We start from the raw sequence: 17,676 nt of genomic DNA, 5'->3' as shown, positions 1-17,676 counted from the left end.
TTTAATGAAGCTTCCCAATCTATCATAGCCAACTCACTCCTCATACCGTCGTAGTTTCCTTTGTTTAGACTTAGGGCCCTAGTTTCGGATTGGACTACTTCACTTTCCATCTTAATGAAGAATTCTATCATGTTATGGTCACTCTTCCCTAAAGGACCCCGCATAACAAGATTATTAACCCCTTCTCATTGCACAATACCCAATCTAGTGTAGCCTGTTCCCTGGTTGGCTCCTCAACGTACTGGTCTAAAAAGCCACCTCGTACACACTCCAGGAATATCCTGTATTATTTAACTAATTACTTCCTTTTTATCAGTTAAATTGTTACAAAATAAATGTAGGGATGATGTTTTTAAGATTATAACCGTTCAACACCTGACTACAGCTTTGAACAGGAGGCTGATCCTCCTGAGTCACTGCTCAGCTGATGTTGCTCTAAATTGTGGCCCCAGAAAGGAATCTGAAAGTGAGACAGATGAGTCCAGAGCCTGTTAGATGGAGCAAGGTTCTCTCTGTGCTGCTGATTGTGAGGTCATTTCTTAGACATTGAGGGGAGTTTTAGGGAAATGAAAGTTCAGCTCAGATCTCACTGGTTTGTTATGATGACAAAGCCAGAGGGTGTTAAGCAACCAGAGGGTGACAGCGGGGCTGTGACGTTGAGAAAGTGGGTTTAAGAATAAAAGGAGAGGAGGGAGCCGGAGACACAGTGAGAGAGGATTGTTTAACAGAGAGAAACACAGAAGACAAGGAAGAGGCCGCAGAGCAGTCGAAGTACAGAGAGTTTTATTCATTTATTCCATCCACATCTGAGAGTCGGTGCAGAGAAAAACAGAGAAGACAAACTGCTCAGAAAAGTGAATCAGAAAAGATTCTGCAAATCAACTTTTCTTCAGATTCCCCTGGACTTGTGCTTCCAGCAAGGATTGTGAGGTATCCTGTCTTATATTTAAGAACCTCGATGTCCTAATTCTGTCTATAAAATGGCTTGTTCTGAATTTCATTTAAGATAAATTAGTAATATTCTCTGAACCAGGTGAGAAAACAAATCAAAAGAATCTTTTAAAAACTGAAGTCTGTAAGTTACTGTTGACAATATAAGGAGACAAAGATTTAACAAGTTTATGTGACATCCATTTGTCTGCTATTTTAACAGAGGCATTCATTCACCTGTAAAATAATGCTTTAGGCATTCATTAACTAATATTACCAAGGTAATTTCTTGCTTTTAAATGGAATGGCTTCTGGAATCTGAGTCTGAGAGAAACAATTTCTGTTCAGGACAGCTCTCTGCTGCTTGGTTTCCACAACTGTACAGATTCTGTTCATAGACCACTGGTATAAGAGAAAATTCTACCTCAACAAGCGTGCTGATTATTTTTCTTGTCTATTAGACTTGAAGTGTCCTGGCTTCTGGGTTTAGAGAATTATACAGATGATTTATTTAATTCGATACTGAAATTCTACTGCCATTTTCGACCATTTATTCATTTTCTCTTAAGGATCCGCCGATCTCCTGCTGAAGTTATGGTGGAACATCAAGAGAACAGCCACAGAATTTCAGGGCCAGTGTTTTTATCCCCCCCATTTACCCTCGTCTCAGACAGCTCACTGAGGGGTCCTTGTGGCAGATGCCCAGTATTGCAGCTCAGTACCCAGCAGATTCCCGAGGATCTGAATATTTTAACAATGTCAGGATAGTGCAGAAAAGGCACATCCGAATGCAAAAGGAGATCAGATTGGGAATCTGCCATTTTTTGCCTGGCTGGAAATAAGGAGTTTGTGAAGAATATTGGTTTGTTTGGGATGCAGATATCAGTAGGAAGCCAGAATGAGTTGGGATTACTGTAGATGCAATTTACACAAGAGTTGATCCCCAGCTTCCTCCTGTACAGCCAATGCCTGGGATAATGTGTAACACGTTTAAAATTCCATTATTCATTCTGTGCAATTGATATGTGATACACAGTCACTGACGTCCTGTTCATTTCTCAACAGCAATTTGACGAGATGAGACTCCAGGTGAAGTTCATCACCGGTGAGGTTATCGAACTTGAGATCGATCCTTCCATCCAAGTGTCGACTCTCAAGAAGAAAATATACGAAAAGACCGGAGTGGCCTATTTCCAACAGCGTCTGGTGGTGCAAAACGGGAGCAGCGTGGAGCTGAAGGATGACAAGAGGCTGTCTGACTACAGTGTCTCTCCCAGCAACACTGTGATGCTGATTGTCAAGAACGAGGAACGAATGCAGATATTCCTGAAGAACGAGAAGGGGAAAATATCTACATACGATGTTATGCCCTCTGATTCTGTTCGGGATTTTAGAGCACGGGTTCACCGGCTGGAGGGTGTCCCACCCGACCAGCAGCGCCTGACGTATGAGGGGAAACAGCTGGAAGATGGCCGATTGCTCTCCGACTACAACATTCAATCTCAGGGCACCATCTTCCTCCTGCTACGTCTTCGGGGTGGTTAACCTGCGCTTGCAGTGGTTTACAAGACGAACTATAGAAATTACAGAACTAAATTTTATACACTGTAACAATCCATCACTTCTTTCATAACATTTCTGTTTTCTGATGTGCAGCTTGTAAGAGGCCGAGATTGCACAGTCACTAACCTGTCCATTACACTTTGGGTCACCTCTGGTTCACTTTATAACATTGGGAAGTTTGGTCACCTGTTAATGTCTGACCACAGTATGACGCTGACCAAGGCTTGGGAACAGGTCACCTTCTTGCACTCTCAGCTAGGAAAAGATGTTGGTACAAGCCACTGGATTTGAGTTTTACAAGAGCAATGTAATTCAAAACATAGAAGATCAGGGGGACAGGTGATGCAGTGGGTTAGATACTGATCATTGATATCTGATATTTTCATCCAAATCAAGCCCAGACCCATGGGTCAAAAGTATGTTCTGTTACCCTTAAGGGTTCTACTGAAGAGTAGGCTAGTCTCAATCTATGAGTCCACAACACCAAACTGGCCTCTCATTCAGTGTTAATTGGCCTTCTCACTCAGAGAGGCCATAAGATAGCTGATGTGGCAATTACAAAAATGTGACACTGTGCAGGAGGGGGCTTGTCACTTTGTTGAAGCCAAAATTTTCCCCCTTACAAAGATCATAAAAAGGGACGGAAAATGATCAACAAAGATGGTCTTCCTTCTTCACTTTAAAACGATTGTAGGTAGTCTGCAAGTAATTGCTTTAGCCTTAGTGTGTGCTGGAAGAAATGTATGTGTTCAACATAAGAATGCTTTAGTCTGAGTGATTAGTGTTTTACTATAGCAGAGTATATCAAGCCTGAACTTTGTATCTGCCAAAATATCCAATGTGAATTGAAACTAAAGCTGTTCATTTTAATAAAAAATCTAAATGAGTGCTTATTTCTGACTCTTAAATGCGTGATGCTATAAATTGTCTATGGGTCTGCGTGCGTTACATCCAGGATCCATATTTAAACACAGTTTTAGATGAATTACCCTAACCAAGTGTTGATTAAAGAAATGGCAGTGACTGATGCACTGAGGCACCTATTAACAGTGTCCAGAAATCACACCAGTCCAAATTGCCATTCCATATTTTGCACAGTTGAATTATTATACTAGTTAATCTCCTGTGGTCTTTCACATGATATGTTAGAGAATATGGTCTCTGTTACCAGTCGCTGCTCTCTTCCTGTTGCTGTTTTCTCTCTGTCTTCCTTTTCTATTTCTGTATCTGTGCATTAGACATGAGGTTATGGTGGAAATGTGGCTCTCAGTAGCTCCCTTCCCAATTCCCTCTTCCAATCACATGTGCTTCTCCTCACACCCTCACTCCCATATGTTCACTAACCCTTCGCCTTCCTATTACCGCTTCTCCATATCATCTGCTCACTCCCATCACTATCCCTACCTCTTCCCCTTTCAAATACCCACTCAACCCTGTATCTTCCCTACCTCTTTCTCTGCTGTCAATCACCGCACCCTTAGCCCTCCATCCACTCTGCCGCAATTGCCATTCGCTTCTTCCAAGAGCGTTTGTTGGGAGACCAGAGCAACCCCCCTCCGCCTTCAACTTGTTTCCTTCCTCCCCTCCTCTCTCCACCCCTCCCAACTTATCAGTTTCCCTCAGCGAGACTTTGTTTGCTCTTAAAATTCAACTAGTGTTTTTTTAAAAAGGAATCAAGTTAGAATGTCAATAGAACTGAACGTCAGGCAGGCATGTAATGGGCGGGGGGTATAATGAGCGGCGCATATAACGGGGTGGGATATAACAGGTGGGGCGTATAACGGGGGATATAATGGGCGGGGGGTATAATGGGCCGGGGGTGTAATGGGAGAGGATATAACAGATGGGGGGTATAACGGGCTAGGGGTATAACAGGTGGGGCGTATAACGGGGGGTATAATGGGCGGGGGGTGTAATGGGAGAGGGTATAACAGATGGGGGGTATAACAGGCAGCTAATGCCATACTGCTTGTTTTGTGCCAACGCATAAGATCAATTACTACCCCTAGAAATTTTGACATGGCTTCTTGTTTATTCAAACACCTGACCAGATTCACCAACTGAGGCAGAGGTGATATCACTAGGTGAATCACAGAGCACCAGTGAGCAGACAGAGCTGGGAGGAAATAATGAAGAAGCAGCTGTCTCTCCCTGAAATGGCCAGAAACTGCTTCCTTCTGCTAATGAGCCCAAAGACAAAGAGCTCAGGGGCCCAGTCTTTAAAAGATCTATGATTTGGGAGCATAGATCTCATTTGCAGGCAGTGGAGACAGTCTCCTCTCATGTGGTGTGAATGGTGAAAAGGTCAAAGTCCACACCGACATTGCAATACAATGTAGGAGGTACGGCATGACTTCAGGAACGCCCTGATGACTGTGGCAGTCCAGGAAATCGATGCAACCTCAAAACATCAGAAAGATGCTCTAAGAGCAGTTGTCACTTCTGCAGTGGCAGCAATGACTGCTTCCATAGATGGCCGGAAGAACCGGTAAGCTCAGGGCTTTCAGGACTTAATTGGGACTAGTCAACCTGCTCATTAGTCCAAATGAACCCATGCCCGGAATTAGTGGGCTGTAAGGAGTGGTCACAGATGTTGCTCCTTCTTACGGCTGTGACAATGGGCTCAGATCAATGGATCCCCCTCCAAAGCCAGCACAGAATGGAGCTTCTGGTCTGGGCCTGGTAAGATTAGGACAAAATACCAGAAGCAGATCCTTCCAAGCACACTGAAATGGGTGTCACCTCAGTCCTCAAGAGCTCCATCAGTACAGTCCCAGCCACGAACCTCACAACCTTGTGACACTAGGGTAGACCACATAAGAGTGTTAGAATCACGCATGAAAAGAGTTTTAGACACAAGGGGCAGTCACAGTGATGAGAGGTGGTAATAGAAGTAGGGCACCATGAAGGGACAATATGTAGTAAACATTCACATTTCAGACTATTCGGTGTGTTTGTGTATTTTTTTCAGGGAGGCTTCCAGTTATCCCCCTTATATGGTGATTAATGTTTGTGGCTAACCTTTCCCAGAGAGGTTATTAGAGGCATTACAGGATGGTTGAATGGCTGCATGAGAGCAAGGCAAGGGTTCTTGAAGGGTTTTATTGCGTCATGCAGATGGAGGGCATCCTCTTGATTGGAAGATGTTGGTGATAATCTCCTGCCTGATGGCATATGCTGCTGGCAGTGAGGTGTTTGGGCCCACCTCCTCTCCCTTCTGGACATCTTCATCCTGAGCAGGGGATTGGTCTCCAGCACCTTTCTCCTCTTCACCTTCAGTGCTTGGAAGGCTCAACTCCTTTGTAATGGCCAAATTATGGATGATGCACCAAGACACTACAATTCTGCAAACTCTTCCTGGACCATACAGCAGGACTCCCCCTGACCTGTTCAGCCACGGAAATGGGACTTGAGAATTCTGATGGTCTGTTCCGCAATGGTCCTGGTAATACCCAAGGCCTCATTCAACCTGTTTTTGGCCTTGGTCCTTAGATTCTGAAAAGATGTCTTCAGCTAAGACTGAAGCAGGTATCCCTGCTCTCCTATCAGCCACCCTGTCATATTGCTGTAGAGGACCAGTGTAAGTATCCTCGATTACCTCAGAATAAACAAATCATAGCCACTCCCCAGGTGCATTGACTTGCAAAATTAGAAATATAAAATCATAGAATTGTTACAGCACAGAAGGAGGCCATTCGGCCCATCAAACCCATGCCGGCTCATTGTAAGAGCAATCCAGTTAGTCCCATTCCCCCACTTTTTCCCCGTAGCCCTGCAAATTTTTTCTCTTCAAATATTTATCTAATTCCTTTTTGAAAGCCACGATTGATTCTGCATCCATTACCCTTTCAGGCAGTGCATTCCAGATCATAACGACTCGCTGCATAAAAATTTTTTCCTCATGTCACCTTTGTTTTTTTTGCCAATCACCTTAAATCTGTGTCCTTTGGTTCTTGACCCTTCCGCCAATGGGAACAGTTTCTCTTTATTTACTTTATCTAATCCTGTTATGATTTTGAACACCTCTATCAAATCTCCTCTCAACCTTCTCTGCTCTAAGGAGAACAACCCAGATTCTCCAGTCTACCCACGTAACTGAAGTCCCTCATCCCTGGAACCATTCTAGTAAATCTTTTCTGCACCCTTTCTACGGCCGTCACATCTGTCCTAACGTGCGGTGCCCAGAATTGGACACAATACTCCAGTTGTGGCAGAACCAGTGCTTTATAAAGGTTCAACATAACTTCCTTGCTTTTGTACTCTATGTCTCTATTTATAAAGCCCAGGATCCCGTATGCTTTTTTAACCGCTTTCTCAACGTGTCCTGCCATCTTCAAAGATTTGTGCACATATACCCCCAGGTCTTTTTGTTCCTGCACCCCCTTTAGAATTGTACCATTTAATTTATATTGCCTCTCCTTGTTCTTCCTGCCAAAATGTATCACTTCGCACCTCTCTGCATTAAATTTCATCTGCCATGTGTCCGCCCATTCCACCAGCCTGTCTATGTTCTCTTGAAGTCTATTACTATCCTCCTCACTTTATTACACTTTCAAGTTTTGTGTCATCTGCAAATTTTGAAATTGTGCCCTGTACACCAATGTCCAAGTCATTAATATATATCAAAAAAAGCAGTGGTCCTAGTACCGACCCCTGGGGGACCCCTTCCTCCAGTCCAAAAAACAACCGTTCACCACTACTCTCTGTTTCCTGTCACTGAGCCAATTTTATATACATGCTGCCGCTGCCCCTTTTATTCCATGGGCTTCAATTTTGCTGACAAGCCTATTGTGTGGTACTTTATCAAATGCCTTTTGAAAGTCCATATACAAAACATCAACCACATTGCCCTCATCAACCCTCTCTGTTACTTCATCAAAAAACTCTATCAAGTTAGTTAAACACGATTTGCCCTTAAAAAATCTGTGCTGGCTTTGCTTTATTAATCCACACTCGTCCAAGTGACTATTAATTTTGTTCCGGATTATCGTTTCTAAAAGCTTCCCCACCACCGAGGTTAAACTGACTGGCCTGTAGTTGCCGGGTTTATCCTTACAATCTTTTTTGAACAAGGATGTAACATGTGCAATTCTCCAGTCCTCTGGCACCACCCCCATATCTAAGGAGGATTGGAAGATTATGGCCTGCACCTCTGCAATTTCCACTCTTACTTCCTTCAGCAACATAGGATGCATCCCATCCAGACCGATGACTTATCTACTTTAAGCATAAACAGCCTTTCTAGTACCTCCTCTTTATCAATTATCATCCCATCCAATATCTCAACTGCCTTCCCTTTTACTGTGACTTTGGCAGCATCTTCTTCTTTGGTAAAGACAGATGCAAAGTATTCATTTAGTACTTCAGCCATGCCCTCTGCCTCCATGCATAGATCTCCTTTTTGGTTCCTAATTGGCCCCAGCCTTCCTCTTACTCCCCGTTTGCTAGTTATATGCCTATAGAAGACTTTTGGATTCCCTTTTATGCTAGCCGCCAGTCTATTCTCATACTCGCTCTTTGCCCCTCTTATTTCCTTTTTCACTTCTTCTCTGTACTTTCTATGTTCAGCCTGGAGCGCAGGACAATGGAACCAACCCATTATTTCACAATATGGAGGTCTTTATAAATTCTCAGCAGATTTCACTAAGTACTTTTAAGAGCTCAGAAACTGCAACTTCAAAGTAGTGGAAGTGATTCCTAGCCAAAACAGTGTTGCAGAATCACCTTTCACCTACCTGTGTGACCTTTCACCTGCCTGTGTGACCTTTCACCTTCTTGATCTCTGGCCTGTTTGCCGGTTTAGCACTGCCACATTTACAGTGGTGGTGATTTTCTGGGATGGTAACTGGGCAGAAACATAGGAAAATCTTGGAAGCCCGCTCCCCTGCTTCATTTAATTGCAACAGGATGTGCTTCCAGAAGGCCGATCAGGGTCACGGGAAGCAAAATGCAGCAACCCTTTTTAGTGGCCTAGTTTGGGTGGAGAACCTCTCCACCTGAGTTATTGCCAGACCACCGAAAGATGAGTATTTTTTTAAAAGGAAAATCTGGTCCAAAATATTTTATTTAATTTTTAAGAGCAGAGACTGATTTCACTGCCTGTCTGAGTTAGGTCTGGATTTACTATTGAGCTCCGCAATCGTCTCCACAATCAATTCAGAATAGGAACTGTCTTTCATTTGAGGAGGGTTTTACAAATTGGTGAACTTACAAATAACATGAGACAAGTCCAAACACACAACTCAGGCGCTTGCACCGTGGCCACCCGGGAAACTTTGCATTGCTCAGGACACAGTATATTGTGCGGCCAAGTCCAGTTTGCATGACCTCTCCTCAGTATGTACAAAAAATAAAATTAAATTAAATAATTTCTGTCACTTTTGGCAATGTGAAGATGTCATTGTGTCACCAGCCATGTTTAAATTTTGTTTTATTCGTTCATGGGATGTGGGTGTTGCTGGCAAGGCCAGCATTTATTGCCCATCCCTAATTGCCCTCGAGAAGGTGGTGGTGAGCCGCCTTCTTGAACCGCTGCAGTCTACGTGGTGAAGGTTCTCCCACAGTGCTGTTAGGTAGGGAGTTCCAGGATTTTGATCCAGCCACGATGAAGGAACGGTGATATATTTCCAAGTCGGGATGGTGTGTGACTTGGAGGGGAACGTTCAGGTGGTGTTGTTCCCATGTGCCTGCTGCCCTTGTTCTTCTAGATGGTAGAGGTCGCGGGTTTGGGAGGTGCTGTTGAAAAAGCCTTGGCAAGTTGCTGCAGTGCATCCTGTGGATGGTACACACTGCAGCCACGGTACGCCGGTGGTGAAGGGAGTGAATGTTTAGGGTGGTGGATGGGGTGCCAATCAAGGGGACTGCTTTGTCCTGGATGGTGTCGAGCTTCTTGAGTGTTGTCAGAGCTGCACTCATCCAGGCAAGCGGAGAGTATTCCATCACACTCCTGACTTGTGCCTTGTAGATGGTGGAAAGGCTTTGGGGAGTCAGGAGGTGAGTCACTCGCCGCAGAATACTCAGCCTCTGACCTGCTCTTGTAGCCACAGTATTTATATGGCTGGTCCAGTTAAGTTTCTGGTCAATGGTAATCCCCAGGATGTTGATGGTGGGGGATTCGGCCATGGTAATGCTGTTTAATGTCAAGGGGAGGTGGTTAGACTCTCTCTTGTTGGAGATGGTGATTACCTGGCACTTGTCTGGTGCGAATGTTACTTGCCACTTATCAGCTCATAGGGTCTGAGTCAGAATTGCTGGATGAATCTGGGACATTTCATGGTAAACGCTTGCTAACTTTCATCCCAGTAAATTTAACATTTGCAAGGTGTGTGGCAACATGGTTAAATGATTGCAATTCAATTGGATTTGTTTTTTTTAATAAATACAATGCACTGCATCTAGTTCTGTTTCTTTTTAAGAGCAAATATTGTTTTAAAAAGAAAATATTGGGTCAAGAAGAAATTTATAGGATTAGTTCATTTTCAAACTGACTACAGGAACACAGCATCAAACTGGGTGCAGATTCCCCCCACCCCCAGTCAGTGCTCTGTTGTTGTTTCAGATTGTGGCACCAGAAAGGAATCTGAAAGTGAATTTGTTACCTGCAGCAAGGTTCTCTACGTGCTGCTGACCGTGAGGTCATTTCTCAGACACTGAGGGGAATTTTTGGGGAAATGAAACTTCAGCTCAGATCTCACTGGTTTGTTATGATGACAGAGCCGGAGGGAGTTAAGCAATCAGGGGGCAGCAGGGCTGTGACGTTCAGAAAGTAGGTTGAGAATAAAAGGAGAGGAAGGAGCCAGAGATACAGAGAGAAACACAGAAGAGAAGGAACAAGACACAGAGGAGTTGAAGCAGAGAGAGTTTCATTCACTTATTCCAATCCAGATCTGAGAGAGAGAAAAAAAACACAGAAGACAAACAGCTCAGAAAAGTGAATCAGAAAAAAATTTGCAGATCAACTTTCCTGGACCTGTGCTTCCAGCAAGGACTGTGAGTTTATTCTGTCTTTTTGTCGAATCTGAATATTCTAATGGTGCTCTGTAAAGTGGTTTGTTCTGAATCACAGTGACACAATTTAAGATAAATTATTAATATTCTTTGATCTGGTTGAGAAAACATGTTAAAAGAATCATTTAAAAACTGAAGTCTGTAAGTTATTGTTCGCAATATTAGGAGACAAAAACATCCGTTGTCTTTGTCATGTGACATCTGTCTGTCTGCTATTTTAACGGAGGCATTTAGCTGTTTAAAATAATGCAATAGGCGTTTATTAACTAATATTACCACGGTAATGTCTTGTTTTTAAATAGAATGGCTCCTGTAAGAGGGGTCTGAGGGTGAATTTATGTGGGAAGTTCTGAATTGGTTGTTCTGAATCTCGGTGACACTCGTAATTTAAAATGCATTATTATCCTTTCGATGGGGTGAGAATGCAAGAAAAGTATAATTGCAAATTTAAATGGTGGATCTGTTGTACGAGAGATCAGAGTCTGAGATGAATCTTTTCTGTACAGGGCAGATCTTGGTTTTCGGCAGTCTGACAAATCTAATTTCAATCATAGAACAGTATCTGAAACAAACTGAGCTATTATGAGGGATTTCTACACAGTGAAATGCACCGCTTATTTTTCCTGCTTTAGAGAGCACTGTTGGTTTATTTAATCTGTTCTGCATTCCCTATTAGCCCTTTATTCACATTTTGTAATGTTACACGGCTCACTTGAGTCGCTCTTGTGGCAGAAGCCCAGTATTGCAGCTCAGTACCCAGCAGGTCCCTGAGGACCTGAATATTTTAACGACATCAGGCCAGAGCAGCAGTTCCCCGAAGATTTTACCTCAAACTCTGCCTCATTCAAATAGGAAACTACAGCTACATCTAAATGTAAATGGAGGAAGATTTGGGATTGTGGGAAGGTTGGGAGTAAGAGGTTTGTGAAGAATGAAATGGGGTTGGGACTTCCAGTTCTGACAAAGTATTTACACTTGAAACGTTAACTCATCTGGTCTTTCCACAGATGTTAACCGACCTGCTGGGGTGTTTTCAGCAGTCTGTGGCTTTGTGAGGAATATTGCTCTGATTGGGAATAAGACATTGGTGGGAGTTTGATTCAGTTGTGATTACCATAGGTGCAGGTTGCATAATACACCAGTTCCCTAGATTCTGCCACTGTCTCGTACTATGCGTTGCATTTTTACAATTGTATTATGTGACTGATACATAATACACAGCACCCCTATCAATGACGTCCTGTTCATTTTTTCAACAGCAATTTGACAAGATGAGACTCCAGGTGAAGTTCATCACCGGTGAGGTTATCGAACTTGAGATCGATCCTTCCATCCGAGTGTCGACTCTCAAGAAGAAAATATACGAAAAGACCGGAGTGGCCTATTTCCAACAGCGTCTGGTGGTGCAAAACGGGAGCAGCTTGGAGCTGAAGGATGACAAGAGGCTGTCCGACTACAGTGTCTCTCCCAGCGACGCTGTCATGCTGATTGTCAAGAACGAGGAGCGAATGCAGATATTCCTGAGGAACGACAAGGGAAAAACATCTACATACGATGTTCTGCCCTCTGATTCTGTTCAGGATTTTAAAGCACGAGTTCACCGGCAGGAGGGTGTCTCACCCGACCAGCAGCGCCTGACATATGAGGGGAAACAGTTGGAAGATGGCCGATTGCTCTCTGACTACAACATTCAGTCTCAGAGCACCATCTTCCTCCTGCTACGTCTGCGAGGTGGTTAACTGTGTGACAGTATGGATATGGAATGTGTGTTTGATGTTATAGAAATAACTGGTATAAAAATCCATTGCTTTTTTCCTAATGTTGCAATTTCTATATGAAGCCAAGGGTCACACAATCAGTAACCTGTCAATGGTATTTTGACCGTCACTCTTGTCTAGTTTACTTTATAATGGTTGGAAGTTCATGCACGTATTAGTGCCTGGCTACTGAGCAGTGCTGACTGAGTCCTGTGAGCAGGCCACTGCCTGCATTTGTTGCTAGCGAGAGATGCATCATGCAAGGCAGGGGAAGGGAACTTAAAATAAAGAACAGAAAAATAATTTTATTTAAAAATGAAGGAGCAGATGGCCTGGTTGGGACATATTATTAGACACCCTTCTTTGAGGCCTGAATTCAAATTAGGCCCAACTTGATGGAGTGAAAGTCTCACAGTCTGCTGGCTGTAAGGATCCCACATGAAATGTGTTGGGTGGATCTCAGTGCTGACCTAGTGGGCATGGGCTCACAGCATGAAAGTGACTCTGAATTCAGCACAAATTGGCAATGCCATTCAGGGATCCACAAGATGGTTGGTGTGAGAAATGGAGAAATGTCACATTGGTGCAGCAGGGGGCACTTCACATTGTTGAGCACAGAAATTTACCCAAAATAATTAAAAAATGGATGGCAAAAATGATTAACAAAGATTGTCGTCCTCCTTCAGTTAACCATGATGTAGGATATTTTGCAAGTCATTGTTTTAGCCTTACTTTGTGACAGGAGACATGTATGTATTCAGTAGTAGAAGGCTTTAGTTAGAGTGCTTAGTGTTTTATGACACAGGATATATCAGGCCTGGACTTTGTATCTGTCAAAATAACAATGTCACCTGAAAATAAAGCTGTTAATTTTGATACAAATCTAAATTTTGCATCGTTTTTTCTGTCTCTTGAACATGCGTAAATGTGAATTGTCTATGAAGCCATGTACATTATGTCAGGTATCCATATTTATAACCAGTTTCTGATGATGTATTTATTAAGTAAACGGCAGTGACTGAGGCACCTATTAACAGTGTCCTGGAATCTAATCAAGAGAAACACAAACACAGAGACAAAACTACTCCAGCCCAAATATTCACTTATAGTCTGTACGATTTACTTATTCTTTTATACTAATGGATCTCCCATGGCATTGTTCACGGGTGATCTGAAATTTGAACAAATCTTCTAATTTGAAGGGATAAACACCACCAACTGAGCAAGGCTGTCACATGGGCCCAATTCTTGTCTCCTTTTGCGCCCTATAAATGTGAACAGTTGGGGTTTTGTGGAGCAAAAATGTAGGTGGAGATCACTTATGCTGGAACTCCGCCCATGTTGTGAATGACACCAATTTTCAGCAGTTAAATGAATGGCTCAGGAAGCTACTACCGAAACAAGGAGCTTCACTTTAATATGATAATACACTAGAACTGTGGGGCTTGAACCCATGACCTTCTGACAGAAGCAAGAGTGCTACCACTGGATCAAAGCTGACACGGCAAATCAGGCTTTTTACCCCCTCTCAATCCTAGAGGTACTGTGGTGCATTTACCCCCGCTCCCTTCTTCCCACCCCCACAGCAAGTCCTTGGGGAGGGGGAGTTGTTGGAAGCAGAGCTTTGAGCTGGGAACAGCTATGACCTGATGGGCTGAGGTGCTGCTCAAGTTATGCCCTACCCTGTGCCTGTGAATCATTTCATCAGAAAGGAAGGCAAAAGTAAAACAAGGCCTGAGCTGCTGTGTTTGGAATCTGAAAATCCCCTTATGTATCAGGGGGTGAGGGACACAGGCTGACTGGAATTTCCAAGCAGACACACCCATTGAGAGTCTGGCAAAAGATCAAATGAGCTAGAACTCTTTCAAACAATGTTTTGGTGCAAAGGGGAGAGGCAGAACGGATTCAAATAATGGAACAGAAATCCCCAGGCAGTACAGCCTATTATTCTATCCAGCAAGAGAGTTTTAGTTGCTTTCACCAAATAAATTGTCACTAATCAGAGAAGTAAGATTTTTCAGTTACAGTAAAATATTTTCTTACCTACACTTTGTATATTTGCAACATCTACTAAAATCTTGTGTGAATTATAGAATAATTCAAATTTCTGGTAGTTTCTGCCCAGCTTCATTTTTTTCCATTTACTTTCTTTACCTCTCTCATTTCATTTGTGTAGCATTCCAAGCTCCATAGGAGAGCCATCTAAATTTTCTGAATAGGAAAGACTTTCATTCTATTGTCTAGATAGTGTGTGATGCCAATCGCCTTACCCTGCATGTCAATGCCAGATACCCAGAAAGCTTCACCGCTAACCTGCCAACAGGAGGGAAATCCAGGCCTTTGCCTCACTTTTGGGCTTCTCCTTCCCAGCGACGTCTTCCTTTCTAAAATGTATGGCCTTGACTTAATGCCTCTTATGTTTCCTGCTCTGTAATTCTGCTACTTTCTTCTCTCTGCCCCTAATTTGGTGTGGGTTGGTATTAGGTTGACAAACTTTCAGAGAGGCTACAGAATGGCAAGTGTTGGTTATGGAAATTTCACATTGTTATAATCAGGTCTAAGTTATGGAAAAGGACAAAGATAGAACAGGAGTAAAAGTTCTAAATTGGGGAAAGGCCAATTTTACTAAGCTGAGAAGTGATTTAGCAAAAGTGGACTGGAAACAGCTATCTGAAGGTAAATCAGTGTCAGAGCAATAGAAGACATTCAAGGGGGAGATTCAAGGGGTTCATAGTAAACATATTCCCACAAAGAAAAAGGGTGGGGCTGCCAAATCTAGAGCCCCCTGGATGACAAAGAGCATGCAGGGTAAGATGAGGCAAAAAAGGGAAGCTTATGTCAGACAGCAAGAGCTCAATACTACAGAAAACCTAGAGGAGTATAGAAAGTGCAGGGGTGAAATTAAAAAGGAAATTAGGAAAGCAAAGAGAGGGCATGAGAAAATACTGGCAAGTAAAATTAAGGAAAACCCAAAAATGTTTTATAAATACATAAAAAGCAAGGGGATAACGAAGGAAAGAGTAGGGCCTATTAGAGACCAAAAAGGTAACCTATGTGTGGAGGCAGAAGATGTGGGTATGGTTCTTCATGAATACTTTGCATCTGTCTTCACAAAAGAGGGGGACAATGCAGACATTGTAGTTAAGGAGGAGGAGTGTGAAATATTGGATGGGATAAACATAGTGAGAGAGGAAGTATTAAGGGAATTAGCATCTTTGAAAATAGATAAATCACCAGGCCCATATGAAATGTATCCCAGGCTGTTAAGAGAAGCAAGGGAGGAAATAGCAGAGGCTCTGACCATCATTTTCTAATCCTCCCTGGCTACAGGTGTGATGCCGGAGGATTGGAGGACTGCTAACCTTGTACCACTGTTTAAAAAGGGACAAAGGGATAGACTGAGTAATCACAGGCCAGTCAGCCTAACCTTGATGGTGGGCAAATTATTGGAAAAAATTCTGAAGGACAGTTTTAATTATTATTTAGAGAGGCACGGATTAATCAAGGACAGTCAGCATGAATTTGTTAAGGGAAGGTCGTGTCTGATAAACTGGACTGAATTTTTTGAGGAGGTAACAAGGAGGGTTGATGAGGGTAGCGTGTTTGATATAGCCTAAATAGATATTAGCAAGGCTTTTGACAAGGTCCCACAAGGCAGACTGGTCAGGAAAGTAAAAGCCCATGGGATCCAAGGAAAGTGGCAAGTATGACCCAAAATTGGCTCAGTGGCAGGAAGCAAAGGCTAATGGTCGACCGGTGTTTTTGTGATTGGAAGGCTGTTTCCAGTGGGGTTCCGCAGGGCTCAATACTGGGTCCCTTGCTTTTTGTGGTATATATTAATGATTTAGACTTCAATGTAGGGGGCATGATTAAGAAGTTTGCAGATGATACAAAAATCGGCCGTGTGGTTGATAGTGAGGAGGAAAGCTGTAGACTGCAGGAAGATATCAATGGATTGGTCAGATGGGCAGAAAAGTGGCAAATGAAATTCAATCCGGAGAAGTGTGAGGTAATGCATTTGGGGAGGGCAAACAAACCAAGGAAATACACAATAAATGGGAGGATACTGAGAGGTGTAGAGGAACAGAGGGACTTTGGAGTGCATATCCACAGATCCCTGAAGGTAACAGGACAGGTGGACAAGGTGGTTAAGAAGGCATACAGGATACTTTCCTTTATTAGCCAAAGCATAGAATATAAGAGCAGGGAGGTTATGCTAGAACTGTATAAAACACTAGTTAGGCCACAGCTAGAGTACTGCGTACAGTTCTGGTCACCACATTACAGGAAAGATATGATTGCACTAGAGAGGGTACAGAGGAGATTTACGAGGATGTTGCCAGGACTGGAGAATTTTAGGCATGAGGAATGATTGGATAGGCTGGCATTGTTTTCTTTGGAACAGAGGGAGCTGAAGGGAGATTTAATTGAGGTGTATAAAATTATGAGGCGCCTAGAAAAAGTGGACAGGAAGGACCTATTTCCCTTAGAAGAGAGGTCAATAACCAGGGGGCATAGATTTAAAGTAATTGGTAGAAGGATTAGACGGGAGCTGAAGAGAATTTTTTTCACCCAGAGGGAGATGGGGGTCTGGAACTCACTGCCTGAAAGGGTGGTAGAGACAGAAACCCTCATCGCATTTAAAAAGTACTTGGATATGCACTTGAAGTGCCGTAACCTACAAGACTACGGACCAAGAGCTGGAAAGTGGGATTTGGCTGGATGGCTCTTTTTCGGCCGGCACAGACACAATGGGTCAAATGGCCTCCTTCTGTGCCGTGAATTTCTATGATTCTATCAGGCCTCCTGTTATCCCTCTTATATGGTGACTAATGTTTGTAACTAACATCTCCCAGAGAGGATATTAGAGACATTACAGGATCGCTGAATGGCTGTATGAGAGCAAGGCAAGGGTTCTTGAAGGGCTTTATTGGAAGATGTTGGTGATAATCTCCTGCCTGATGGTATATGCTGCTGGCAGTGAGGTGTTTGGGCCCACCTCCTCTCCCTTCTGGGATATCTTCATCCTGAGCAGGGGATTGGTCTCCAGCACCTTTCTCCTCTTCACCTTCAGTTGGAAGGCTCAACTCCTTTGTAATGGCCAAATTATGGAAAATGCACCAAGACACTACAATTCTGCAAACTCTTCCTGGCCTATACAGCAGGACTCCCCCTGACCTGTCCAGCCACGGAAATGGGACTTGAGAATTCTGATGGTCTGTTCCGCAATGGTCCTGGTAATACCCAAGGCCTCATTCAACCTGTTTTTGGCCTTGGTCCTTAGATTCTGAAAAGATGTCTTCAGCCAAGACTGAAGCAGGTATCCCTGCTCTCCTATCAGCCACCCTGTCATATTGCTGTAGAGGACCAGTGTAGGTATCCTCGATTACTTCAGAGTAAACAAATCATAGCCACTCCC

At 43.3% G+C, this 17,676-nt stretch overlaps 1 protein-coding gene across 1 annotated transcript; it reads left to right on the top strand.

The window, feature by feature from the left end:
• The first annotated feature begins 515 nt into the window (after positions 1-515).
• Positions 516-13,145, top strand: LOC137342194 (polyubiquitin-B-like). Its single transcript, XM_068005944.1, is given in 3 exon segments — positions 516-930; positions 1,996-2,487; positions 12,006-13,145. Coding segments are annotated over 2 exon segments (714 nt in total). The 5' UTR covers positions 516-930; positions 1,996-2,007; the 3' UTR covers positions 12,240-13,145.
• The last annotated feature ends 4,531 nt before the right edge of the window (positions 13,146-17,676 follow it).

This window comes from Heptranchias perlo, chromosome 25 (genome assembly GCF_035084215.1).
Source record: "Heptranchias perlo isolate sHepPer1 chromosome 25, sHepPer1.hap1, whole genome shotgun sequence".
NCBI lineage: Eukaryota > Metazoa > Chordata > Chondrichthyes > Hexanchiformes > Hexanchidae > Heptranchias > Heptranchias perlo.
Note: the sequence above shows the minus strand (reverse complement) of the source record. Positions and strands in the feature narration are given on the sequence as shown.